Source organism: Drosophila sechellia, chromosome 3R (assembly GCF_004382195.2).
Source record: "Drosophila sechellia strain sech25 chromosome 3R, ASM438219v1, whole genome shotgun sequence".
Classification (NCBI taxonomy): domain Eukaryota; kingdom Metazoa; phylum Arthropoda; class Insecta; order Diptera; family Drosophilidae; genus Drosophila; species Drosophila sechellia.
The window spans coordinates 13,312,531-13,340,114 of NC_045952.1; the positions used below are offsets into that span (position 1 = coordinate 13,312,531).

The following is a 27,584-nucleotide window of genomic DNA, read 5'->3' on the forward strand; positions in this document are numbered from 1 at the left end:
TCTTTAAGCTTATTTAAATCTTTTTTTATAAATGTAGCTCCAAAGAATATTTAAAATTGTGTCAAATTATCACAAATGTGACAAATATGATTATTCCAACACAAATAAAAACATCCTAAAAGGTTTTGGATAAAATCAGGATTTGAGTTTGATTTCAATATTAACTTTTAATAGAGATACAAATTTCTGGCAGATTGAGACCAACAGGACACTTTTATCCTTTACAGTCGATTCATGATATGATCAGTGCATATTTTCAATATTTTGCAAATGCACCTGCAACCCACCGTTTAAATAAAAAATCCATGAAATTTGTTAGATGCAAAAGAATGATTTCAGTTTATTGATCGTAAAAATATTGAGTGGTAAATAAAAATACATACATTGTTATATTTGTTTTGCACGCTTCATAGAATTACAAAAGCTATGACAAATGTGTAAATTTAATTTATACGTCTTTGTTTATATATTCTATTAATATATCTCTTATTCTTCTTGTTTAATCATATACAAAGGCCATAGAAATTTTGTAGATACACTTCGCGAACTGCCATGAAACACAAGCAACAGAAAGTTGAGAAAAATTGACTCTGGCTTAAGCGATACTGAGTTATTTTTTAAAGATGCTGATTAACAATATTGAGTGGTGGTGGTGGGCTTTCTGGGGTTTTGTATTCAAAATATTACACATACTTTTTCAAACTGGAATTGTGGTTTCAAAGAAAATGGCAGCGTTTTTTTTCGTTACACAACTCTTTTTTAACTTTAGGCTCCATATAAATTGCATTAGTAATTGCTAAAAATGTATTTTTTACTTTATTGTAAAACTCTCGCTCTTATGTAAGAATTTTGTCTTTTTTTTTGGGAATGCTTAGGCAAAGAAGTGTTATGCTAAAAATAATTTGTAAATCGGACGTCGAATGCCTTCGGACTCCATTTGTCTTCAATGTGATTGCTGCTCATCTCGCCATGAAGTGGGTTTCATTCGCTTAGTAGTTGTTGAGATCGGCGTACTCCAGTTCCTGGGCGATGGTTTTGTACTTTTCCTTACCTTTGCTCACCTCGTCTGCAGCAGGTGGAATAAACCAAATAAATGTGGTAAGTTTATAGGGATTTATGTTTTCAAATTGGTTGCTTTATTGCTTAGTTTGGATACAAATAATAAATAAAAACGTTTGAGTCAAACAAATACACAATTACATCGATGCTTCCTCTAATTGGTCCGCAGTCAAAATCAATCTACAAACTATCCATCTACGAACACACAAATCAAAAGTGCAGGCTACTCTAGATACAAGTACAGTGCGCCTACGATTATGCGACTACAGTAAAAACAATCGAAAGGTGTGCCGCCCAATTATATAGCTGTGCGGATCGACTTTGGTCTGGGTGCGAGGGTCCGTCAAGGTCGGGATGTTGCTTATTCCTTGAGGATGAGCTCGACGAAGGCGGTGTCGAGATCGTCTCCGATGTCCTTGTAGCGCTCCTTCTCCAGGACCAGGTCGTCTGTCCGAGTTGGTGTGTGGGAAATCATAAAAGAACGCAAGAGTAAGGAACGGAAATTAATAAAAAACGCATAGGAAATCATTAAAATTACATTTAAAACCTGACACAAACTGAGACCTTCACACAAAAACTTATAATCTGGACAATAACCAATGATAGTTACCTCGGTTTTGGATAAAATAAATAAATAATAGCCACCGGTTGAGTTCGCAAAATCGGCAAAGTTGTGCTAGCTGTGTGGTTAAAGGAAATCAAAAAGTTTGCAAGAACAAAAAATAAAAGCAGCATTTCGTTTTTATAATGCTTTGGCTAACTGAATGTTTAATTCAATTTCGTTTTGCGTTATTTCAAAAATAAAAAACGTGCTCTTAACTAGGTTTTTTAAAAGCAGGGCAGCATGTGGTAGCAGTGGTTTTCTCTTTCGGTGATGTGCAGCAGCGATTTCTGGCGCGGATGTGGCGAGCTGGTCCTAAGCTGGAGGTGCCTCGCCTTCGGCAGCAGCGGGAGCCGCTTCGGCGGGAGCGGCTTCAGCTGGAGCATCTTCGGCTGCAGGAGCTTCAGCTGGAGCAGCCTCGGCAGCTGGAGCCGCTGCATCAGCTGGTGCTGCGGCAGCCTCGGCTGGAGGAGCGGCGCCATCAGCAGGAGGAGCAGCGCCTTCAGCAGGAGGAGCAGCACCCTCAGCTGGCGGAGCAGCACCCTCGGCTGGAGGAGCAGCGCCTTCAGCGGGTGGAGCAGCACCATCAGCCGGCGGAGCAGCACCCTCCGCTGCCGGAGCAGCCTCCCCTTCAGCGGCTGGCACTGGCTCTGGCTCGGATCCGGGTGGTGGTGGCTCGTAGTTCTTGACATAGGGCACCTCGGCACCCTCTGGTGGCAGATCGATCGAGTACTCGAATGGCGGTGGTGGTGGTGGCGGAGGAGTGGGCTCCTTGGGCGGAGTGGGTTCCTTTTCAGGTGCCTTTTCATCTCCGGGTGCAGCGGGTGCACCATCTGCTCCGGCTTCGCCAGCAGCGGCAGCTGCTTCTGCGGCTTCCGCTTCTGCAGCTGCGGCAGCTTCGGCCGCAGCTCGTGCCTCCTCCATGGCGGCCAGTTCTTCTGGCGTGGGCGTCGGGAGCTTCGGAGTCGGCGGCTTGGGGTTGCGCGGATTCCAGAACGGCTCCAGACCCTTAATGAGGTCAACGAAGGCCTCGTCTAGGCTGTCGCCAATCATGCAATAGCGCTCTTTTTCAACGATTAGGTCGTCTGGTTATGGCGATTCAGGATCGGTATGCGAAGATGTTTTTGAGAAAAGCAATACAAGCGATGGTGACGGGGGATAGAGTATAGAGAGAAATAAAATAAAACGTGAAACGGAATAGAAGCGTAAATTGAAAATTAAACTGAATCATCTTGGGTGGGAAACAGTAGGACTCGATGGCGGGCAGGAGGAGCAAGCGAAGGGGCTCACAAGGCGCGAAACACCAAAATGACATTCTCATGGGAAAAGAACACTTCAAATTATATACACCGTAGCTTATTTACATTTTCGGATTATCAATTATTATTTCGGGAGTTTGGGGCTTGAATAGTTAGTGAGAAGGAAAACACTTTGGCCAGTTCTTGAACGCCGAGATCCTTCTAGAGATCCTTTCATCTATTTTCACTGATCGCAATAAAACATGTTCGGGGTTTCTAAGCAGGAGGTGCTTCAGCAGCAGGAGCCGCCTCGGCAGGTGGTGCTGGTGGGGCTTCGCCATCGGCTGGTGCCGGAGCAGCTGCAGGAGCAGCCTCTCCCTCAGCCGGCGGTGGTGGTGGAGGTGCGGCGGCGGCATCCCCTTCGGCAGCCGGTGCTGGTGGAGCAGCTTCGCCCTCAGCTGGGGCAGCTGCTGGTGCTCCTTCTGCCGGTGGAGCGCCCTCTGCAGCTGGTGCTCCCTCGGCTGGTGCGGCTCCTTCCGCTGGTGGTGCTCCTTCGGCTGGTGGCGCTCCTTCAGCTGGTGCTGCTTCGGCGGGCGGAGCAAAGTCGCCTGGCTCCGCGTTCCTGACGTACGGCACCTCAGCACCCTCTGGGGGCAAATCGATGGAGTACTCGAATGGTGGTGGTGGTGGCGGCGTGGGGATCCTCTCGGGCTCAGCCGGTGGTGCCTCGACGCCGGGCTCAGTTGCTGCACCAGGCTCGCCGGGAGCAGCGCCCTCCGCCGGTGCACCACCCTCCCCAGCCTCTGCGCCTGCCTCCTCGCCGAGGGCAGCCAGCTCCTCGGCCCTAGCCTTCGCCTCGGCCTCGGCAATGGCAGCGGCTTCCAGGGCGGCCTTCTCCTCCTCGGTGAGCTCCGGTGTCGGCGGCTTGGGGTAGCGCTCGTTGTAGAATGGTGGCATGCCCATCATCTCCACGAAGGTCCAGTCCAGCTGGTCGCCGACGAGGGCATAGTGCTCGATCTCTTTGATCATCTCGTCTGGCGTGGCGGATGGGTGTGGTAGTTTCGAGATTTCGTGGTTTGGTGGTGGTTCAAGGGGTTAGAAAGTCGGATTAGAGCAGATTCGAGAGAGAGAGCAGGGCGATAGAACCTCCAGTGGTGGCCAAATGTGGGTGGGGCACACAGACAGAGTCGGGTCGGGGCGAACACTAAACGCTGGACGATCGATGGGCGGGGCATACGTTTTTCGAAAAATACTTTATTTGTGCAATTGCAGCAGCATGGTATGTATTGTATAGTATATGTATTGTATAGGTATATATTAAAGTATAAATAATTAATTTATGTAAATCGTAAATAGATCAAATTAGAATTTTTAATGCCATTTCTTGTTGCAGCATTCTTCTTATCTTCATTTGGGTGTCACGGCATTCAGAATCAGAAGATTTTGTAGTTAGTGTGGAAATCGTATTTTGTTTTATTTTTTTCTTTTTTTTTTTTAAATAAAAGTTATCTGAACCGGTGGACGATTCGCAATTGGAATGATGTGCGCTAGCTAAAATTGTCTTTTTTGTTGTGAAATCGAAAACTATATCGAAAGAGTGGCTATAGTTTGTGGTGGTAGGCGTAGCGGCAACTTAAAAGTAGGCAAATATTACACAACGTTTTGCAAACACGACAATTTGTTTAAATATGTATAAACAAGGTAAACATTAGCATATTATTAATACAGTTAAGCTGGCGACAAAATACAAAGTTTTAGCATAGAATTTACTCTTTAAATATAAATAACAGCGATTGATTGTCTCTCTATTTAATACACGTAAACTAAAAAGAAGGCGGCAATGCGTTTGTTGTCCAAGTTGTCATCTCGTCAAATACAAAAGTACAAGGTCAAGTATAATTTAAGGTTTAAAATAAAACAAAACAAGGTAGGGGTAGCAAAAGCAGGAGTAAAATCAATTGAATAATTATTAAATTTAGATTCAACGAAATAGTATTGCAACAGTATAGTAAAATGGCGCTAGCTGCCAGTCAACCGTTCGAATTTTTGCGAAATGGTATCGAAAATATCGACGCAATCGAAAATATCGAAATGGAATCGAAATGGAATGCGCTTGTGCTACGAGAATGTTTTGCTTTAGTTTCTGCCCTTTTATCTGATCTCCATTGAGTTTATTTTTATGTTTAGAGTGTGTTTAACGCTATTTTTGATTAACTCTCCCGTTGCTTGGCGTTCGAAGATGGCTTTCGCATCCGCATGGAAGACACTTCTGTCGGCGTCCTTGGATCTTGTCTCGTATGGGTGGTGGTGGGCGTGGTGTGTCTTGGGTGGTGTTGTGTGGAGTGGAGTCGAGATATGTTCGCTAGTATTTAGATATGGATAGCTCCAGTTTTGCGTGTGCGTGGGTGTTTTTTGTTTGACGTCAAAGCAGGCAGTTTAGTTAATTTACATAAGCAAATTAGTTGTTTACATGTTCTGTATGTCATGTAAGGTGGCCTCCATTTCCTCCTGCAGCAGTTTGTTCTTGCCCCGCACGTTGAGCAGGTCATCTGGTTTCGATATTTGGTCAGTTTTTTGCGGTGGGGCAGGGCGGGTCAGGTCATGCAACAGTGGTTTAGCAAGCAGCGCAAGTTGTATTTTGTTAAGCACAATAACAATAACAACGAAATTATATATGAAAAGTAAACAAATTAGAAAATCAAATTATAAAATATGTTGCATTAAATGATAATAAATAACAAAATCGAGGTACATAAAAAGTTCACTAGATCACAATTGGTACTGGATTTGGAGTAAGGAATGTAATTTTGAACCTACTTAAAGTACTATAAATCATAATAAACAACAATACAACTTCGGTCTTGTACTTTAATTTAAAATAGTTGAATATTTCTCAATTTCTGAGCTATTTCTCCTACATCCTCAGTAAAATTTGTATAAAATCTTTGACGGACATACCTTCGAGCCTGTCGACTTCCTTCTGCAACTTCTGAACGGAGCGTTCAGCGAACTCAGCACGAGCCTCAGCCTTTTGATTGATTGAGGGAGGGAAAGAGGTAAAATAGTTAAGTTAGTTAAGTGCTTAATATTTAGTGGAGAGCAAGCTACAAAAAGTGGCTAAAATAGCAGGCAAGAGTTGAAGCAGTCAAATGCACCGAACTTCAGCTCTTGCCCGACTGCAAAACTATAAGTTCTGAATGGAAAAACTTTACTTTGCAAAACTCATTTAGAACTTAAGTTCAATCAAGCCAAGAAGCTTCCCAAATATGCTACCAAAACCAGCAGAAAAACGTAATAAATGAAATGAACGTGACAAATGTAGATTAGTCGATAAACAAATGACAAAATGAAACTAGTAATAAAAGTGTAACGAAACAATCAACTGAAAGACTTAGAAACTATATCGGTTTTTGTTTGATTAAACTAGAATGCTTACAAACTGCTGACGCTTGTGTATATTTAGGGCTTTTAGACAAATCCTAAATCAGACAAATTAAATGTCATTAGGGGAATGATAAGAGCAACGATTACTGGTGGAGGCTACGGCAGTCACTGCATATAAAACAGGAAATCAGAAAATGCTGTTAAGATCGCAATTCGACGGAATCTATAATCTCTACGCCAACGCAAATCTGCGGCGACTTACAGCTTCTACATTTAATTTGAACTGTATGAGCTCCTGTTCGTAATATTTCTGATTGACGCGTGCCTAGACGTCGAGGAAAATACAACAAATTATAGTTTATGACAATAGATCAAGATCAATATCACGTACATTGGGTGTCTGTGTGTGTGCGTGCGTGTGTGTGTGTTGCTGCAAGGATGTGAGTTTTTGAGGATCTTGGGTAAAATATCTACCGAAATAAATATCTCAGTGAATTAATGTCGATCGTCTACATAGCGATAATTAAATCGATTGCCGCTAATCAGGCAGTAGCTTTTAGGAGTGGTTTGTAAATTTTGTAAACTCATCGTTTTCTATGGGTTTTGCAATCAATGCACAAAAAGTTGTTTTCAATTTTGAACAAATGTACACACACACGTCTTTTGCGGGAGATTGATTCACAGATACTTGCCCATGATGTACGCTCTATAGCGAAATATCGATATATATCGATCTATTGATCTTAAACTCATAACTTGCGGAATTCTTCCGTTTCATTTGCTGTATTTTCACAAAGCGTTTGTTGTATTTGTCACATAAAAGAAAATATTAAATGTCGAATTGACGAATATGTACAGTAAATTTAAAATTGAGAATAACGTTTTGTGCAATTCAATATTTTCTTTTCTGTTTAGTTTTTATTTTTAATTATTAATTAATAGTCTAAGTTAGCTTAGTGGAATTAGCATATTGGCTTAGCATAATTATCGACCAACACCAGAGATTCACCGAGACCACAGCTTATACTTATCGAAAAGTTTGACTCTTTCGTAATACCTCTTTCAGAGAATGATCCAATACTTTGATTTGCGTCTCAAAGGTCTCCTCTTTTTGTGTGGCCTATGGGTTTCAGTTTTTTTTGTTGGTGTTCGGTTTTGGCAAGCGGTTGGGTTTTGTGTTATGGGCATTTTATAGAACATAGATTAAGATTTCATGCAAAAACAAATCAGTTTGCAGGTGGTAAACATCCAGCAGGTGCGCAAATTAGCATTGGATAATTGGCGTTTTTTAGCGGCAACATTTAAACAAATATATGAAAAAAAGAACAGAAAATATAAATTAGTAAAACAAAGGGCAAAGGACTAGTTTCGCTTGAGCTGTAAACGAATTTCATGTCGGTAGACATTTTCAAGGAATTAGTACGAATACAATTGAAGTAATCCCTTCTTTGGAAAGGGGGAATTGCATCGAATGTCCCTTAATTCATCGGTATTAAGTTAAAAAAAAAAAACAACAAAATGAAGAACAACAACAAAAGATAAGTATATATTCGCTGGTTTGGACACCCAATTCGCATGGATTTCAGGCTGGGAAGCTCCCGCTTTGCATTTGGGCCACTTTTTGGTGCGCAGATTGGCGTTTTTTGTATCGTATCTACCTCCTTTAGACGGGTGTTGAGGGTCTTGATCTGGTTCTTGTACTCCTCCTCACGTTGGTTGGCCTACATTTTTATCGTTGTTGTTTGTTCATTTCGCGGGCAATTTATTTGGGGCGCGGATAGGATTGGAGGTTGGGTAGGGAGTTTGGGTATTCAATTGAAATATTTAAGAATGGTTTGTTTAAATAGTTTGGTTGAAATACAACTCCAATGGAGTTAGTAGCTGGTTGCTTAGTCAACCTATGGATATACTGACCTTCTCTTCAGAGACTTCCAGGGACTTCAGGTTGTTGCCAACCACGCGCAGCTCCTCCTCAAGCTCCACAATTTTGCTGTTGGCACGCAGGAAAGATGACACAAAAACAAAAAAAGGTGATAATTAAATAGTTGCTCCATAGATCGTTTGGGTATAAAGAAGAAGAATAGCACAACTCATGCAATTGTCAAATATAAAGGTTTCTTTCAAGCGCAATTTATGCCCGAGCAATGCCAAAAAAAAACAGACGGTTGACCAACTCCAAGCTGACAGCACTTCACTTTCGAAAAAGATCTTGTGACTGCCTGCCGATGGAGGCGATGAGTTAAGTTGACTTGGCCAAGTCGCGTTGTCTTGGCCAAGAGACGAGAAACCGTCAAATCATGATGCGAAGGTCTGGCAAATATTTTTCTAATAATAATAACAATTGTCTTTGGACCGGCGCAACTCAAACGATTTCACTTTTTCAGTTCGCTGTCGCTTTGTCATTTATTCGGTTATTTATATCTATGGAAATTATAAATAAATATTTGTCCATCCCGGGCATAAATTGCGCGCAAAAACAGCAACGAACGTGGCTTATATATTCAACGAAATGCAGTTAGTAGACACTTGAAAGACAGCGAATAGAAGATGCTGAAGATGTGGGGGCTTGGCAGTGTGGACAAACCTTTCGCTGAGCTCGACCTTTTCCTCGGAACGCTCCAGATCCTGTTCCATGAGCACGAGTTTTCTGGCCACCTTTTCGGCGCAGGCGGGCAAGGCGGGGGGCGTGGCATAGCGGGGGCGTGGCAAGGTGTTAGCATTGTGTTAAGTACACACATTTTTGTATTGGTTTGGCATGGGGTTACGGATGGCATAGAAAAAACGGTTTTCGAGATTAGTTTCGTGTCTGGCTTAAAGCAGCAGATTGGCAAAAAATGTGAATACTGTGCTGGATTCATTCATCATCCCATGGCCACAAAGCAGTTGGGCTAAGGAGCTGAAAATTCTCTGTTATTCCGTTGCTCCGATCTAGGGGAGCGGTTGATAAAGCGCATTGACCTGCAACTTCAGGTCATTGCAGCTTTTTTTCCACCTCAAGTGGAGTTCACTGCGCTTTACAGCCAGTAAAACTGAATGGAAATTTTCAGAGAACATCAAACTACTCGCCTTGGCTGCTCCATGTTTGTGCTTCTGTTTGATCTAAACTAATTGAGATTTAGCATGCTTTCATCATACAAAACATTAGGTAGGTGGTTTCTCTACGATATATTCACATTTTTAACCAAACAATATAAACATATGGGCAAAAGCTAGCTAGCTAAAAAAAAACAAGAACAAAATAAAATTTTAAACTCAACGGGGGAAATGCAAAATTATATAAGATTCACTTTTTGGGTTTAATTAAATGAGGTTAGGTTGTTGCGGCAGTTTCAACATTGTTTTCGTTATTAGGCACATAAAGACGGGCTTCAAACAATTCGAACAATATGTATTTAGATCTGGACTTATAACGTACTTTTCACCCTGCTCGGCACGCTCTTCGGCACGTTCCAAATCGGCTTCAACCATGGCCAATTTACGGGCAACCTTTTCTCATACAATATTACATATGGATTCATTGGTTCATTGTCGATTGATTGGTATAATACAGGGAACGTCGGGTGTACAGGAGAACGTATAGAAAATGTATTTAATTTCATGGTTTTTACACAGATTTCGTTTAGTAAATGAAACATACAAGCTTTCAATGAAGTATTTATTAGTTTTTAATGGTATTATTATAAATGTTTTGGTATGGCTTTTGTGTGGTGCCTTTGCATATTTTAGTATTAAACAAAACAATTTGTGTAGCCTATTGTTATTGTGTTGTTTTCATTTGTTTATCCCATAAAACTTGTGCTTGTCGTGTGGCTCTTCAATATCCATACTATTATTAATTGTTCTCAATCTGTTTACATAGCATAACATATTCTTTCGGAGTTTTTATAATATTTGCAACTTTCACATTTGTTGTACATTTCCTGGAAATCAAATACCCTATTTCGAAGAATATTCCCAAAAAATCTCAAAATAATTATATGTATAACAATCTCAGCTAAAGGAAGTTACTATCGCGAGCTTTAAAAGTTTAACATTACCATATAGAAATTTTTAAATGAACTATTCCACTGATTGCCAGGTTCCTATTCCTATAATCTGACCAAAAAATGTGGAAATACTTGACCCATTTAAGAGCACAGCCAATAAACTTTAATAGCCTTGTTAGCCAAAACTGATTTCAATTTCCTCCTCATGCTGACATGTTCCGGTATGTTTAGGAGCTCCCAATGAATCACGAAGCCAATGCACCAGGCATGGCACCACGGCGACTAAAGTGGCGTCAGATCTTTTAGCTGGAACAAAGTTGCTCCACGCACATTCCTGGCCACTGACTCACGGCACTTTCCATTGGCCTACGTCTGAGGGTCAAAAGTGATCACCTCCCTCTCGCACAATGCATCATCGATCGTTTTGGCCAGAGTTTTTAGGCGCTTATGTCATGGCCCAAAATTGGAGCTGCCTGGGCGTGCGAAATCTACTCGAATCCAATCTGCCCCGTTTGGGGAGGGGCCTCCTCCACTTATCGCCGCCAGTTAAACAAACCCTTCTCCCCTTTCGGTGCCAGTTATGGATTCCATTTTGTACTTTCACGCTTTCGTACTTCTCATACAATCGTTGCCTTTGCCTTAGTTTCTGCGAAAAAGATAAGGTAGCAAAAGCGAAGAACAACACTGCAGAAATGGGGCTTATCTGTGCATGTGGCTTATCAGTTGGTATATTTTTTCGATCCAATTGACGTGCTGAAAACGTAGGCATTTAGGCCACCCCTTGGATTGGGAATGGCAAGAGTTATGGGGTATAGAAAAAGACTAAGATCTTTACACACAGATATGTGCTGGCAATCCATCAAAGCAGTAAGCCCTAGTCCCAATCTTTGGTAGATACGTCAAGTTTCTAGCTTTATACATCTGAATTCAACTATTTCCTAATAGTAATTTGTCCAATATTCGCCTAACAATTAAGAACCCTATATCATAGCTACACTTTTAGAACCCATATCTCATATCTGCACCTAGAAATGTACAACATCATGAAGTAACCAAATATTATCTGCTCCAACTCATTGGTCAATAATATCAAATTAGTTTTATGCTGCAATTATATATTTGTATTTATATATTTTTGTAGTATATAATATGTTATGTATATAAACATTAATTTGCAAAAATATTATTCCAAAATTAGATATTTCCTTGGGTTAATTTTAAGCTTAAGGGGTGTTTCTCTATGCATATAACGTGAGTATAAATTACATTTTCTTTACAATTACGTAAATCAAATGGAAATAAAAAGAACAAGTAAAGAAACTAACCCAATTACAATTTTGTTTTAACAATCAATTTTCAGTGGCGATATGCTTCTCAAGCTGTTTGACGTGGAAGAGCATTGAGTACAATTAATAGAGTACTTGTGGACATTGTATGGACCGCTTAACAATTACTTTACATATTGCCATTGGTATTTTACACATTAAAATACACACGAAACTCCATTACAATCGAAAGTTCATTGGATTGGATTTACATTGTACATATGTACATCGACTAATAATCATCGTCATCATTATCGTCGTCATAATCTATACACGTATATATATTGCATGTGGTCAGGCGGGCGGGCGGGCGGTGCATGATCTAGGTCTAGATCTAAGCTCTAACTGCCCTCAAGCATCATTCGTAATCGTCGTGGTAAGCACAAGTTTTGCATCAACACGCTGGCTGATTCCTGTGCCAAGATTCGGGTTTCGGTTAACCCTTTATCAATCAATTCAATTCAATTAGATTCTATTCAGTTTGATATCCGCTTGACAAAGGAACCAGATCAGGTGTCGTTGTTGGGATTGTTGTTGTGTTCGTGGCTTGTGGAGGACAAGGTGGAAGTCTCTTCACCAACAGCAGCAGATGCAATAGTTCTGGATGCGTTATTGTTGTTGGTGCCACCAATATCGCTGGCATTACATGATTCTGATTTACTGATTTCAATATTGTTACTGTTACTGTTGTTGTTATTGTTGCTTAGCTTAATAGAAGACAAATTGGTTTTTAGCTGCACCTCATCGTATTTCTTGTCAGCCTCCTCAGCAAGGAAACGCGCTTCCTTCAGCTGATTCTCGAGAGCGTCCATGCGTTCTTCATCGGCAAGGGCGCGGTTCTCAAGAATTTTGCGAGCACTATATGATATAGTGTGGATTCAATATATAGACCCCATCGGTTGCGACGACCATGCCCATAGAAGACAGTGACCAAGTGGTTAGCGATGATTTGCCGTTCCCCAGTGGAATTGCAGTTGGTACAGCCGAAAAGTTTTCACGAGATTCATTCGACGTCATCGTCCACATCGTTGAGTGTTCAGTGTGGTTGTTGTTGTAGTTGTTGCAATTGTTACGACAAACAGATGTTTTACACAAACATTCACATAGAGAGATACATTTTTGGTTTGTGAATATTGAAGTTTGATTGTAGTTGGTCGTGGTTGTTGTTGCAAAAGAGACAGAAATTTGTTGTTGCCAGTTGAGTTAACAATTTGGAACTTCTACTTAATTAACAAGTATTTTACAGGAGGCAGGGTACACTAGGGGAAACGGAAAGGGTTAAGCAAGAGGCTTAAACTGTGTTTGGCTTCTTGGAAGCGAAATGGAGGTGCAACCAATTTGGTAGCTGATTTTTTAGAAGGTATTTAAGCCAACGGACTAGTCTAGGCTAAATTTAGACCAAGAACCAAACACACTTTAGGCTTCGTCTCATTACAATCACTGGGGGATTTTTCATATTTTTTTTTTCGACGTAATTGTTTAACAGCCATTTGACTAATAGACTACCATAAGCTTAAGTAGGGCATGCTGTCTTATACATCATTTTACAAAGTTTTTACAATTCAGAGCAGTTCCACGGTGTTCCAGTTCCAGCGGCGGGTCGACATCTTTGAACTGGGCTAACTAAATGCTGTTTACAGAAAGTCTTCTTACACGCTAACTTAGATACATCATCATTATTGTTATCATTATAAAAGTGACCATTATTATAACGACAGTTATCGTCGTTGTTGCAGAGTCGGTTAGGTAGAAATTAGAAAATAGAGAGCGCAGATAGATAAATAGATAGACCCAAAACCTAATTAGTAACGCAAATGTTGACCAAGTGAACCTAACCTCAAGGAGCAGAACCTAATAACCCTAATGCCCTAAAACGGAGACCAAATTCCGTAGACTATATGAATTCGTGGACTATACCTCTTCGTATTTCTTATCAGCTTCTTCTGCAATTAATTTTGCTTGCGCTAACTGGTTCTCCAAGAGAGCTACTTTGTCATCTTCCATATTTGTGCGATTCTCAAGCGCTTTTCGTATCCTGAATTTGTCGCAGCATTGCGAAACGATATACAGATACGGTTAAAATATATATGTTGTAACTCGATCTTAATAATTCTCTGTGAACTTAAGAAGTATTTTACATATTCGGGTACAGTGGGGGAGATCATAGATGGGGTAGTGGGGGACAGGGGTTTTAGGTGATAACGTGGTACTAACCGTTCGCTCTCATCGGCGGCCTGAGAGGCTTCCGACAGCTTGGCTGTGGCGGAGCCCAGACGCTCCTCAGAGCGCTCCAAGTCTTCTTCGAGCAACTGGATGCGACGGTTCAGAGCGGCAACCTCGGATTCGGCCTATAAGACAAACGTTCGATGGTCGAAATAACCAGATATAGCATATCCGTTCGCTGAACACTTATTGCTTAAATCTTAATGTTTACTTTACGTCTTACGGTGCTAAGCCTTAAATAATTTGGGGCAAGAAATACACATACATAAATATTTGCTACGCTTGGTTTGGGAAAACATACTATCCTCATTTCGGTTTGGTAAAACAAGACTGCTATGATACTCCTGCATTTGCGCTCTCTTTAACCCCCCTTTTTAAGAGTACTTAAAGTGGTAAGCCTAATTTCTTCCCTACAATGTCGACCGTTGATCCCATTTTCCTTTGCGGCTTCCACCTGTAAAGAAAACTTCCTTCCCTTTTTCCACCTCGTTGTTGTTGTTGATTCTGTTGCTGTTGTCGTCGAAGCAAGGTCAAAACAAACCCCCAAAAAACGCCCTAAAGCACAGGAATCAAATGATTGCGTGTTGCTTTGCTGGCCAAGTGTAATCGATACTCGCCATCAAAGTTAAACAAAAGTTCAACAACACCACTACCTGATATGGCTACTAAGTCCAAAAATGAAGCCAATACAAGGTTCACCGCCCATGACGTCATCGATTGAGCTTGATCGAGAGTTTTCCCACAGTCTAAAATACTATACCCATTAAAGAACGGAAAATATTCGCTGCTTTATGGCCTTATAGAGGCCACAGCACGTCGAAACGATGAAAAGCGAAAACGGCGCGCTAAGCAACCGCCCAAAAATGGTGAAAAAAGTATATAAAATTAGAGGCGAATCAAACATTGAATCGAAAACGGCTCAAAGGCAATTGGACAAGGCAGTCCGGTGCCAGTTCTAAGTTCCATGCCATGTCCATGTCCAAATCCATGTCCAATGACTGATATGGTGCCGGGCATGGAGATAGAGATGGATATAGAGCTACTGATATGTACATGGAATGACTAAGTGAGCGAATGAACAACTGAACCACTGACCATCTGACGACGCCTAGAACCAAATGAACGATGTGAGTGCGGGTCGTAAAAGTATCGTGTGATTATGAATTGGAACCAACCGTGTTGGGTTACGTCATCGTACAAAATACACACACATGAGCGATAAAAAGCATTTCGAATTGGGGGAGCAGGCAACGCAGCTTTCCAAACACGAAAGTCGCACAACAAAACCGCCGATGAAGCCCAAGAGCCAGCACAAGAAAAAATGCCGAAAAATCGAGTGAACAGTGAAGGCAGAGATCGCAGTTGATATACCCTTGCCAAATCAAATAATCATTCAAACAACATTTCTTTATAAAAGCCCAATAAAGAACTAATTCTGAAGTCACCGGTATTTATGTTTAAAAAGAACCAAGTAATAATGGAGTGTGTCTGGTGTTCGTATGGTAACTATAGAAAAGATAATCAATCGGTTTTCATCGTTTTTATGTTAGAACTTGATCTGTTATTAGTTCTGAAGAAGAATCAAATTACGATTAGGTTTTATTTGTGCGTAACCAACATCTGATCAAACTGGTTATACCCCTTCATCAAGGGTATTCCCAAATCGAAAAAAAAGAAGAGCAAAGCAAAGAAGTTGAAGAGTGGATTCCAGTTGGGTTTCGTTTTGTAGCGGGAGTTCCAGCCACCTCTTCTCTTCTCACCCTCTCCCTGTCTCTTTTTCGAGCTCATTAACAAAACGTATTGAAGATTAAACGCTTTATTAACGGGCGAAAAGCGGGCGAGGGGAGGGCGGAAAATCAGTGGGCAAAGAAAAGCGGTGACAGAACACGTTTCCAAGAGAGACAGAGCGAGACAGAGATGTCCGAGAGCGCGGCCTCCAATTGTTGTGGAATGTATGAAAAATGACCGGCAAAGTGCAAAAAAATAAGTAAAAAATATAGTTGAAATGCCGAAAGAAACTCTCCATAAAATCCAATGCAAAACTGTGGCCGAGAAATGGTACCAGAAATTGTTGACGGCTTAGTCACACACACCTTGAAATTTACGTGTTTTGCGTTTTTCGTTTTTTGTTTTATTGCCCTGGCAACCGAAAAATAAAACACCAGAAACAAAAAATAAGACTTATTGGAGCGGTACACGTAGGGCGTGTTTTCATTGTGATGATGCATTTTTAATTATGAGCCGAAAAATAAGCCATGAAAATGTAAAACACTGTGTTAAAGACGATGCTCTCAAGCATAAAATATTTCTTTCTCAAAAATTCCGTTTGTCTATGGGGCTGTTGAGTGGAGAGACAGAGAGAGGGGAGGGAAAGGGCGGAGCGATGGCGTCATATGCTGTAATCTCCGAATTACGAAACTGGCAAGAGGCAAAGCACACAAATCAAAACCAATTTGTCACAATGCGCGCATTGAAATTATAAACGTTCAATTGCAGGAGGGGAAAGTGAGGGGAGGTGAATGATGGAAATAGGGGGCCAATGAGCGGCAAAGTGACATTGAAAGCATTGTATAGAAATCCGGAATGAAGCAAATTATGTTTTGTTTTAGTTTTCATTTTCCTCGTTTTTTAAAGGGGGAAGCGAAATGTCAATCACTTGCTGGCAGCGTGGAAAAAACTCAACGAGGGAGTGAAATCACGCTTTAGAATCTTTTCAAATTCAAAATCAATTCGAATTCGGAACGGAAAAATACAGTGAAGCTTGCTAAGGGCGAACTTCGGGCAGAATAAAGAAGTTTGATTTAAAAGTCTTCAACGCGAGAATAAAAGGAAGTTCGTGCTATGGAGTTTAAACTGTTTTCAAGTTATGCTCCCTCAGCAATGACGTCATATGCGCACATGCATACACACACACACACTCGCTCAAAGGAGCCCGCGCACTCAATTGTCTAATTAGAATTGAATTAGGAACATGGCAGAGCCATCGGGCAAAAAAGCTGGAAAGGCATTAGGAGAATTAAACCACTTATTGATGGCCGTGGCGTAAAAATCATAATTAATCGAATTTAGAACACCGCTAGCTAAACGATGTGGCTTCTTTGCCGGACTTGAAGCCGGTTTTTGTTTTTCTGTTCTTTTTTTTTTTGTCGCTGAGAAAGCAGAAAGCTAGAAGGCCAACCGAATCGCTCAATTTACAAAAGATTTCTTTCCTCCTTTTTGGCCTTATGTAAATGGGAGAGTGACTGCTGATCGTGTGTGCGTTTTATGCTAATGCTCGAGTGTGTATGTGTGTGTGCTGTCAAGCGGGAGATAACACACAATTCGAAAGGTGAATGAATTCGGTCAGCGATAAGAACAGTTAGCCCAAAAATAGAGTTAAGAGGGACGGAGCCGGAAGCACCCTGTATCTGAGCCCGAAAATTCGTTCACCATGAAAAGAACAACAGCCAGACTGGAAAAATTCACAAAGAGTAAAAACAGCAGCTAAAAGAGAGAGAGCCGTTGGGAGAGCTCAAAAAACAAGAGAGCGCCACCTTTTCAAACACTTGCGTTGTCCCGCTCCTACACACACGCAGAAGGCCGACGAAGAAAAGAGAGAGCGAGAGAGAGGGGGCGAAAGAAATGCGCTGAACTATCTAGTCTTTTTTTTCGTCATTTAGGTAGGATTTATGCAAAATTCGGAAGACAAGTCACGCAGTCGTTTGTTTGCCCAAACCAAGGGGCAGCAAATTAAGTAAGTGGCTGGTGCTGAGCTTACTTCTTCGCGGCGCACCACTTCCAACTGCAGCCGCTTGTGGAACTCCTCGCACTCGTCTTTGTACTTCTCCATCTCCTCTTTGGTCTGGCGCATCTTCTTCTTCAGCACGTCCAAGAGAGTGCCTTGTGGAATGCTGGTCGTCATTTTTGTGGTTTTTTCTTCTACTTGGCTTTAGCACAGAGGTTGTGGGTGTTTCTTTCTTTTTAACTTGTGTTGACTGGGCACTTGAGCTCGATTTTTTCTTGACTGAAGAAGCACTCTGCCTTTTCGGACAGCACACCAAATTTAATTTTCAATTTGGAATGGTACACACGCACACACAGACCGAAAGGAAAGAGCTCGGTACACACACACACTCGCACGCAGAGTGAACGAACCACCGGTTTTTTTTCTTCGATAGCTTTAACTTCAACTGCTTTTACCCTAGCTTGGGATTGAACTTAAAGGGCAGTGTTTTGTGGCAAAACTGGCAGGCGAATAGGCTGCGTTTAAATATTGAATATTGCTATTTGGTGGCAAAAACACAAAAACGCAGAGACAACGACGACGCGACTGCGACGAGTACGTAACTGGAAATGAATCCATCGAATCGCCCGTCGAAGCGGCGGTGGTGGTTTGTGCGAGCGGGACAACTGCTGCCGCTGCAGTTACTGCCTTCCAGTCTGTCTGCCTCGCCTAAAACGGTGCGCCAGTGTGCGTGTGTGTGTGCATGGTGGCGCGTGTGTGTGCGACTGGAAAACCTGTTAAAAGCCGCTAAAATTCTGTCCATGTCGACATTGTTGTTGTTTTGGCATTAATTAGTGAAGAAATATTTTGGATTTTTGTCATTTCCAGGCAAGTAATATTATGCAAAAATCGGGCATGTAAAATGGTCGGCGAGGAAGATGAGTAAGGCGGTTGGGCAGGTGTGTGCGTGCGTGTGTGCCAACGCAACCTCTCCCCCTCCCACTCGTTCCACTAATTGCTTCCACTACGGCAAACGGAAAACACAGAGCCGGCGCTTTATCACGCTTATCAGCAAACAACGTAAGCGCAACGTAATGAGTAATCGCGTTATGCTAACAGCTTTTCTTCGAACTGTTCAACCACCTGTAGCTATAGCCACACATTATTCCCAACTTCCCGGCGATGGCGTAATTGTTTTGATAATGCAAACAATGAGCGCTCGCCCATTTTTAGCCGGCCGACATTGAAGAGAAATTAAAAGTAAATAATAGTGGAAGGTCGCGCTGAGTATCGGCGTTTAATAATTAATTTGTTGGCCAATTTTGGCAAATCGAGCTTGGCCGCGGCACTGCATGTTTTATGCTTTGACCATAAATGGCCGGGTTTTCCTTTTGGCTTTTCAAACTGTGTTGCCTTTTTCAGCGCACTGAGCAAAATTAAAAAAAAAAAAAAAAACTGAAAAAGCACTAATACCATTTAGCGGTCTTATCGGATGCTCTCTTTCTCCCACCCGCACAGCAGTAGGCTATAGAGAAAGAGATAGAGGGGGAGGGCAACAGGTGGCCGGCGAGTACCGTTAGATATTCCAGCAATTGCGTAACTAATTAAACAATTGCCTGCAATTAAACATATTTGCCCAAATTAATGGAATACTTTTAAAAGCACAATGGGAAAATCAAAGATTGAATGATCCGCTAAAATTTGACTTGGTAAACTCGTATTTAAAGTTTTTCTATTTCAAGAAACTCACGCACTATTAAAAACGTTCAAACAACATTAATAACCAAATCGATTCTGCCTAGTGAAAGGTGAGAGAAATAAGTGGTATGAACGAAGTGGGTCAAGAAATACCGCAGCTTAATCTTTACCTAGGGCGAAAAGAATACACGAGGGCCGAATAAAGACCCTGGGGCCAGCCAAGGGTTAAGGCACAACAAGAAAATCGCGAAAAGACGAAGACGACGACGTAATCGCTTTGCAATGCGAAAAACGACAGCAACAAATTGGAGCAATTGCTAAAAACCTAACCAAACTTTGGAGTCCCCTTTTCGCAGAACAACAGCAACAACAAGAAGGTGGCTTCTTCGCTTAATTTGGAGAATATATAGATTAGTAAGGAATGTGCAACCAACTCCAAGTCTTTCGACCATTAATTACCCGTTTGAGTTGTGTGTTCATGATGTTGTGCAGCTCGTTGCGAATGATGTTGAACTTCATCATGGTGTCCGAACTGAAGATGGATCTGCCAAAGGCGAGTCCCGGATAATCCGCACAGCGTCCCTTGTTTCGGCGAGCCTCCCGCTCCGCCACAATCTCGGCCGCCTCGCTGGTGCATCGCAACTTGGACCACTCCGCCGCTTGGTTGTCGTCGTCGTCGGCCAGTGCGATGCCCTCATCGATGGCCCCGGCACTGAGATCGGTGACCAGGCTGTCGCTGCTTAGCTCCATGGGATTGGAGCGTTTGCTGCGTTCCTTCTTGCTCGAGGATTTCTTCTTCCGGTCGGATTTCTCAGTTTTGTCCGACTTCTCTGACCTTTCACACTTCTCCCGCTTCTTTTTCTTGCTCTTGGAGGTGGTTGTGGCTGCTGGTGGGGCTGCATCCTCAGCTATTGAAGCTGCTGCCGGATTACTGGCCCCCTCATCCTGCACGCTGCTTTCGTCTGTGGGCGTGGGACTGTTGCTGCCCAGAGAATTGGTCACCGATTCACTGAGGGGCAGGCTTAAAGTGCTTCTGCTGGGTGGCAGCATCTCCTCCGGCTGCTGCTGTGGTTGCTCCTCCTCCGGTTGCGTCTCGCCCCTGAGATTGGAGAGCGCGCTCTTGGAGTCGCCGCGATAAAGTGCGGCCAGAATCTCCTGGACATTGGGCACATTGGGACGGCGAGTGCCCGAGAATCGCGGATGATGCTGGTGGCCACGACGCTTTAGCGAGGCGGGAACTAGACTGGTATTGCTGGCTGTATGGCTGCCAGTGCCACTGGTGCTGGAGTCATCGTGCTCCATGTCGGAATCGCTCCAGAAATCGCTCACTGGCGAGGAACTCCTGCTACGCCGGAGTGTCTCGAACCTTTCGTACAGCTGGGCTAGATACAGTTCGGCCTCCTCATCGCAGTAGTAGAGCAGGTCGTCCAGCAGGTTCAACTGCTCTTCGATGGAAATCCAGCGGGATGACAGGCCCGAAGATTCCGATTGCGTCCTCGGATTGCGAGTGCTCCTGGTGCCGCCTCGCTTTCTCTGCTGCCTGCTGAACTTCTCCTTCGCCTTATCACTTTTGAACAATTGTTTCTGCTGCCTCTGTTTCGGTTTGGCAACTGTTTTGCCCGACTGCGGCTGCACTTGTGTTTTTTCTGAAAAGTTAAAATGGGTTTTTGTTCGATTGACTATGTTTAGGGTCGTTTGACCGCGTTGACCACTGCTTCCAATTGGTATTTTGTGTATATTTACAAACTGCTATGTTGTGTTACTTCGTTATTATTTACGAAATGCAATAATTTACTTTAATTTTGCGGTAATTTGTGACCAGAATTGCTACGTGAATTTTTTTACTGGAACCAGCTGTTGCTGGATGGGGCAGTGTGACCAGTCTGGAATATGCCGAAAATACCAATTGGCTGGAAGTGCTGGCAACGGTGCATTTCTTGCTGATCATGTGGAATTTGCATTGCCAACTACATGCGCACTGTCCAAGGCTGACTGCTAGCGCACTTGCAGCTGGTGTGCGCTTGTAGATTTGGCAATTTGAATTTCGCATTAAGGAATAGATAAACTGTTTACGCTTTTGCTGCGGCTGCTTATCCTGACCGCCGCTGGTCAGTAAATGCCGATGTGCTCGCTTGATTTGATGGGCCAACGATTGGCGGCGCGCCGCGTTGCCAACGAATTTGATTTTGGGGCCTTGCTTAACGGTAACGCTGTTGCCGGCTAACGGTGGCACTGTTGCTGTTGTTGTTGCAGCTGTAGTTGTTGCTGGCGCGGCTTTTGTTGCATTTTTCTGCTTTTGAGCTTGTTGTTGTGGTTTAGGTTTAACTGCAGCTGCTGTTGTTGTTGTCGGTTGGGGTTTGTTGTTGTATCTCACTTTTTGCCATTCATATGCATTATTAACTTTCGCAGTTCCTATGTTTAATGTTTTCTCGTACATATTAATTATGAGCAATGCCTATTGTTGTTGTTTCCGTGTGATTTGGTGCGTGTTGTTTTATAGTTGTGTTTTTTGCTTTTATGTTGTGGATTTCAAACAGCTGGACTCATTGCACCCTTAGTTTCGCTATTTTTATTGATGATTTAATACAGATCTTTTGCGAATTTTCATCGGCGCGTGAAAATTTGCAGAGAGAGATAGAGAGAGTCAATTTCCGCAACACTTTTTATGTAATTATACAAATCACTAGAATTTCACTTAAAATCGCTTTAAATGAAAGTAGTGATTTTTGGTGAATTTTTATTAGACCAAACGAGTTTTTATTTAACTTATGCCGGTATGATTTTGGTTGTAATTAATTGAATTAATTAGGTTTTTCTTGCTAGATTTATGAGCGGGCGGCTGCTGCTGGCTTTTCTGCTGCTTTTTCCTCGGCCCCTCGTTGTGTTGTGTTTGTGTTGTACTTGAATTTTGGGGCCATGCGCTCACCGTTAGATGAGCATGGGGAAACTCACTACTTCGCTCCCCATTAGACGCTCTTGCACTCTCGATCGCTCTCTTTCTCTGCGTGTGGCACGCGTGCGAGTGAGTCAGCAATATGGATCCGCATAGGTTCCAATATGGATCCCCACCCACCCAATGAGCGAGATAGAGAGAGAGAAAGAGAGAGGGGGTGGTAGAAATATATTTTTTTTTGTACCAAACTTATTCATTTTGTGACTCTCTTCCGCAGATTTCCTTCTCCCAGAAGGAGAGCATTTTCAGCATTTGATTCATTTAATTGCTTATCTCTGTTTTTTCTTTATTTTTTAATATTAGTCAGAGGCATCCGTTCGCTTTGTCATATTTATTTAGGGCTTTGGGCTTGGCCATGTGAATATGGTTGTCTGATAAGTAGTTACCTTGTGGATTCACTCCCAGCGATAAGTTTTCCAAGCGCTTTACCTGCTGTGATCTTTTTGAAACGATGCCAAATGTCCTTGAAATACTTTCCTAAAATGTGGCAATCAAAAGACGAATCGCAATTCGAATTCTTTTTGGAAACACTGTGGCCCAACTACGAAAAGTTTTCTAGATACAAAGCTAATTCAGAGAAATAGAGAGTACGCGTATTTTTTTGCGAGAACCATTTTTTTGGCAAGCCAAACGAAAATTTCAGTGCGTTATTTGATATCTTGCGCTGGCTATTTTGAACGAATTTAAAAATAGCGCCTCTCTGCACAGGCGTTGCCAACCCAAAGAAAAGAGAGCATTAGAGAGCGTGCTACGTGTCAATTGCTGACTGCTTTGTTTGAAATTCAAAAAAAGAAATTTATGATGTTTTTTGGAATGCCGGAGAACACACAAAATAAATGTTTCCCCCAAACAAATTCTCTGATTTCAAGCTGCCATGAAATTGGCGTTAAATTGCCGCTGCCCCATTTTTCCCAGCAATCCCAACCCAAAAGAAACCGCCTGCTGTCACCAAGTCACTCCAAAAACGCCTCTTATAAATTTATGTGTATTTCTTGCCTTGAATGCATTTCAAAATATTGAGAAGCATTCAAAATATACGTATTTTTCTTAGGAACTAAAATGGCTTATGGTAAGTTTCAGGGGAAATGGTTTAAAATTCTGGACATTTGAAATCTGACAAATGTCGGACTAGATTTTCAAATGATTAATGGAATGTTTTCCTTGTGTTTCAAACATTTTTATAAGTGACTTAACTAATTAGTAGTTTTTGGGGGCGCTCAGTGGCACTTTCTATATCCATTTCAATATTTGTCAAACTTAAATTTGAGCTGCCAGATTAAAATAACATGAAAGTGAAGTGATTTTCATATATTCACATATAATGTATGGGTAATAATTTGGCTTGAGAGACAAAAGAAATGGAAAAACATACCTAAAACTCAAATGTAAAATGCAAAAGTAATGCTTGGCAAATATAACAACCCAAAATTGGAAAAGGAACTAAAAAATATGAAATTACCTAATTAAGTTTGTGAAAGGCCTGCCTGCTTTTATTTAAATACTGCAAATGTTTTGAAACCAAGTAAATTTTGGGAGCTAGACTTAGCTTAGGACATACTTTAAAATATTAAATATTTTTTGAAGATAAACTCACGTTCTGCAGAGCCTTGTTCTTCTCCTCCAGCTTGCCGGTGACCAGGGTCAGGGCTTCCTGGGTCTGATCCAGCTCGTTCTCAACGGTCTGGATCTTCTTCTGCAGCTGGCGAGCCTCCTCCTCGGCCTACGAATTCAAGCGAATGTGATCCAATGTTATTTGAAAACCAAATCAAAACAATACACAAAAATCGCATGTGCTAACAAGATTTATGGTGTTTGTGTGAAAGCCGGCAATTATGCTCTTTGTTAGATTAAATGCTTTTCAATTCGTAGTGCATGATAGCCATCCATTGTATCATTGCATGCTTGCACCGAAAACAAATTCTTTTCTATTGAAAGCTACTATTTCGTGGTTTAATAATGTAATATTTATACATGAATAGATGACAATGTTTACACAAAAACTATAAAAAGATTATTTTATTTTTCATTAGAGAATTTGGAGCTCTAGATTCATTTGTTTTTGAGCATTACATTTTTTTTTGAAGTAAACTTTTTTATGTTCAGTGCACCTGCTGGTTAGGGAAGTGGGTGGTTGACTCACCTTCTCGGCGCGGGTGTTGGCATCGCGTGCCTCCTGCTCGCAGACGAGAGCGCGCTCCAGAGCTCCGTCCTTGTCGACTTTCATCGCTTGCATCTTCTTCTTGATGGCATCCATGTCTGTTTTGTTTTGCTACTCTGCACTCGAAAGAAACTGCAATTGGAAACGGAGGTGGAGATGGAGATGGAGATGAGATTGCGGCCCAAACCATGGTTAAGTGCAGCCAATAAAGCAATTAGCAGATTTATGCGATAATCAGCAAGTGCAAAACACGGCTTGTGCGAAAGTGAAACTATCTGAAAGATGCATTTGCATTTTATGATTGATTTAGCAATTTATTGAGTTTGTCTTTACATGAGTATCCTGCAATCTGATTTCTGTTCAATATATTTGCGTTCATATCTTTAAAGCTCCCATCTTATCTGCATGTTATCAATAAAAGTGGCAGATCTTTCTTCCATTTCAAGCTACTCAGCGAGTATTTTGCAATAATGGATAGCCATTTTTGGAAGAAAGGTGGCGGGGCCAAAACGGAATCACCCAAGGCCCCCTTTTCGAGTCAGTCGCATTGTTCGAGCTTAGCCAACTGATAAATTGAGAATTTAATATTTCGACGGCGTCTCTTCGCGACTTTTATTGCCCGATTCTTTCGCTGATGTTCTGAACTTTGAGAGTGTTTTCTCATCTCGTGACAGTAAATCATTTAAACGAGAATACCTGAAACTGAACCCAATTTTCTGGGGTATACTTCGTACCGAAAGAAGGGTGTTTAGTTATGCAGATCACATCGGATCGTATGGTGTGAAGTCAAACGAAGCTGGGCGTACTGGGCACATTCTCGAATAGAGAGTTTTGTCACCAGGCAAAATAGTGTCAGTAGATTTTGGTAATTCGAATCTGGGCCAAGAAATCGTTGCGTAGATAAAGTCTTCTTCAAGCAGAATGAGGATTTGAAATGATAGTAAGCATATTTAATATATTTTTTAACTAAAATATATCATTGCATACTCTTAGGAACCATATATGCTTACTCAAATCAAATTATATTTACATATGTGCTTTATCTTTGAATTACTTTCTTATCAGCAAAGTGCAGATGCTGAAGCTACCATCCTCGAATTTAAAACCCAAGATGAATCACTCGGCTGCACTGGGCTATTGCCCCCTCAATGTGAACGCAGCTGGTGGGTTTTTGGCCCCTCCTTTGCCTTTCCTGGCCAACACGAAACCCACTTGACCAACATTTGTCATGGCTCGAACCGAGTGCAGCCGGCGGCTAATTGACTCGAGTTTCGCCCCGTGAAATTTTAATTCTTTATTACGGCTCATCGCTGTCATTTTTTGTGCGACTCTGCCTTAAACATGCATTTATTTTTAAAAACTCTGTTTACATTCCTGCGCCTGATCCGCCGAAGAGAAGTGGCAATGCGAAAAAAGCGCCAATCGAATAAGCCAAAGAAGAAAAAAAAACGTTGAATTTTAATGAAATCGCAATCGAGGCAAATTTTTTGTTCGCCTAAAAAACACACAGATATACATATATATATATATATATATATATATATATATATATATTTATAAATCTGCATGTGTATGGGCCATAAGTCGATTAAGGTCACACATTGAGTTATGTTTGCGTTGATTCAGCACAAAATTCGCATGACATCTTATAACTTTCGGCAATGACATATATATAATCGAAAAATGGGCCTACACCAAAGAGGTTTATAAGTATTAAGAAGAAATGACCTTATCAGTAAGAACAAAGTAGGTATTTTTAAGGTAGTTTCATCAACATATCATTTTTCAATAAGATAGTTTATACAATCAGAACGTATTATTTGTATTCAACTAATTCAACTAACTAACAACCTATCTTAAGAACTAGCACCTCGTAATTCCTATTTTTCTGCCTAGTTTATAGCTTCCAGATATTTTCCTTATAACATCTACCTTTCCACACAAAATCTCCAAATTATCGCATGGAAAATTCGTAATTTCATCATACAGAATACAGAATTTTCTATTCTTAGAGTACGATATATACACACGTTGGTTTAAATGGGTCTAATGCATATAGATTCTTTAGCCAAATGCCTTGGGCGATACTCTTGCAGCTTTCCTGCTCTCTATTTCACTGTTTTGTATCTCTAGCACACACGGATTGTATCTAAAAATAGGCCAGCCGAGGCATCTGTTGAATATCTTGCCTCTCCACGGATATTACTTAATACTAAGCTGAGAGGAAGGGAGCTTTCTGGGAAATTCTTGGCGCATTTCGCCTACGTTCGCTTCAGATTCATTTGGCAGCGAGGGCCAGCGGTCGTGGATCAGATTTCAGAGATACAAAACTGCAAAGTAAATGCGCGTGTTGCCCAGATACTTGGAAAATAGGCTCTAGGGATTCTTAAAAGCAAATCATAATTCGGGAAATCATTAGTTCAATAGCAAGATAGCTATCTTGAAGTCATCTAATCGATCTGATCTTTATCTTAAGAATGCCTCCCTTACGTTTTCATATACAATATGATCATTTTAGTTTCTAAAGGAAGATAGAACTCGATATTCCTTTCTGCCTAAATTCTTTACTTCTGCCGCTAAAATCTAAGATCGTTCGAAGTTCCCACTGACCATGTTTATATATCTCATGAAATACGTTTAGCTGAAACCCTATATAGCAACTTGCGGTTAGCAGACAAACTTGACAAGGTCCCCAGAATCGTTTTTTCGCGATCTGCAAAGGTGCTTAACCTCTATTTGGGCTTATTTCGATTCTAACTGGGAAAATCTTCAATTTTATTCAATACTTGCGAATGATTAGGGTTGAACTTTGGTGAACTTTGGCACTTTGGTGGATTTTAAGTTAGATTGCAGCAACGTTGTGGTTATGTAATTATTAATTAAACTTTTTGGTTGAGTTCGATCCTCTTTTTAAATAAGAATCGAATTGCAGCACAGTTAAAATTATTTTTGAAGCACTCGACAAGTTTTTTTGTTGAAATATTCAGCGATATCTTTGTATTTTTTGTATAATTTTCTACTGATCAACGATAACGTATTCCTTTTTACTTACAAAACTTTTATTCGGAGTTATCCGCGACTTGAACGGATTGTGATGTTCAACTGAAAATATTTATTCAATATGTTGACGTTCGATGCTCGCCGCTTGGTCGATTTCGAGCGGTTTGCGCTGGTGTGTGTGCGTGTGAGCCGCCGCGCGAGTGCGCCTGTATGCGTGAGTATCTGTGTGCGAGAGTGCGCACTTTTCGGCCAAAAG

At 41.6% G+C, this 27,584-nt stretch overlaps 3 protein-coding genes across 25 annotated transcripts; 1 reads left to right on the plus strand and 2 right to left on the minus strand.

Moving 5' to 3' along the window:
* Window positions 1-402: 402 nt before the first annotated feature.
* Window positions 403-27,484, minus strand: LOC6606287 (tropomyosin-2). Of its 23 annotated transcripts, XM_032722368.1 has the most exons (12): window positions 27,381-27,483; window positions 24,311-24,460; window positions 23,765-23,890; window positions 22,557-22,647; window positions 19,677-20,863; window positions 13,808-13,941; window positions 12,334-12,451; window positions 9,698-9,768; window positions 8,197-8,272; window positions 7,941-8,003; window positions 5,857-5,926; window positions 1,114-1,506 (listed from the first exon to the last, which is right to left on the minus strand). In XM_032722368.1, the coding sequence occupies exons 2-12, from the start codon at window positions 24,422-24,424 to the stop codon at window positions 1,421-1,423; spliced, it is 2,136 nt and encodes a 711-aa protein (XP_032578259.1). In that variant the 5' UTR covers window positions 24,425-24,460; window positions 27,381-27,483; the 3' UTR covers window positions 1,114-1,420. The 23 variants fall into 23 exon arrangements, with proteins under 23 accessions (XP_032578249.1, XP_032578248.1, XP_032578258.1 ...); XM_032722364.1 differs by lacking the exons at window positions 9,698-9,768; window positions 12,334-12,451; window positions 19,677-20,863; window positions 22,557-22,647 and adding exons at window positions 8,867-8,937; window positions 13,511-13,628 and having other exon boundaries at window positions 27,381-27,478; XM_032722363.1 differs by lacking the exons at window positions 19,677-20,863; window positions 22,557-22,647 and having other exon boundaries at window positions 27,381-27,475.
* On the minus strand, window positions 1,794-2,995 carry LOC116801623 (tropomyosin-1, isoforms 33/34-like). Its single transcript, XM_032722370.1, has one exon. It carries the CDS (start codon window positions 2,711-2,713, stop codon window positions 1,976-1,978), a length of 738 nt encoding a protein of 245 aa, XP_032578261.1. The 5' UTR covers window positions 2,714-2,995; the 3' UTR covers window positions 1,794-1,975.
* Window positions 18,411-18,974, plus strand: LOC116801624. Its single transcript, XM_032722371.1, has one exon. It carries the CDS (start codon window positions 18,458-18,460, stop codon window positions 18,764-18,766), a length of 309 nt encoding a protein of 102 aa, XP_032578262.1. The 5' UTR covers window positions 18,411-18,457; the 3' UTR covers window positions 18,767-18,974.
* Window positions 27,485-27,584: the final 100 nt, after the last annotated feature.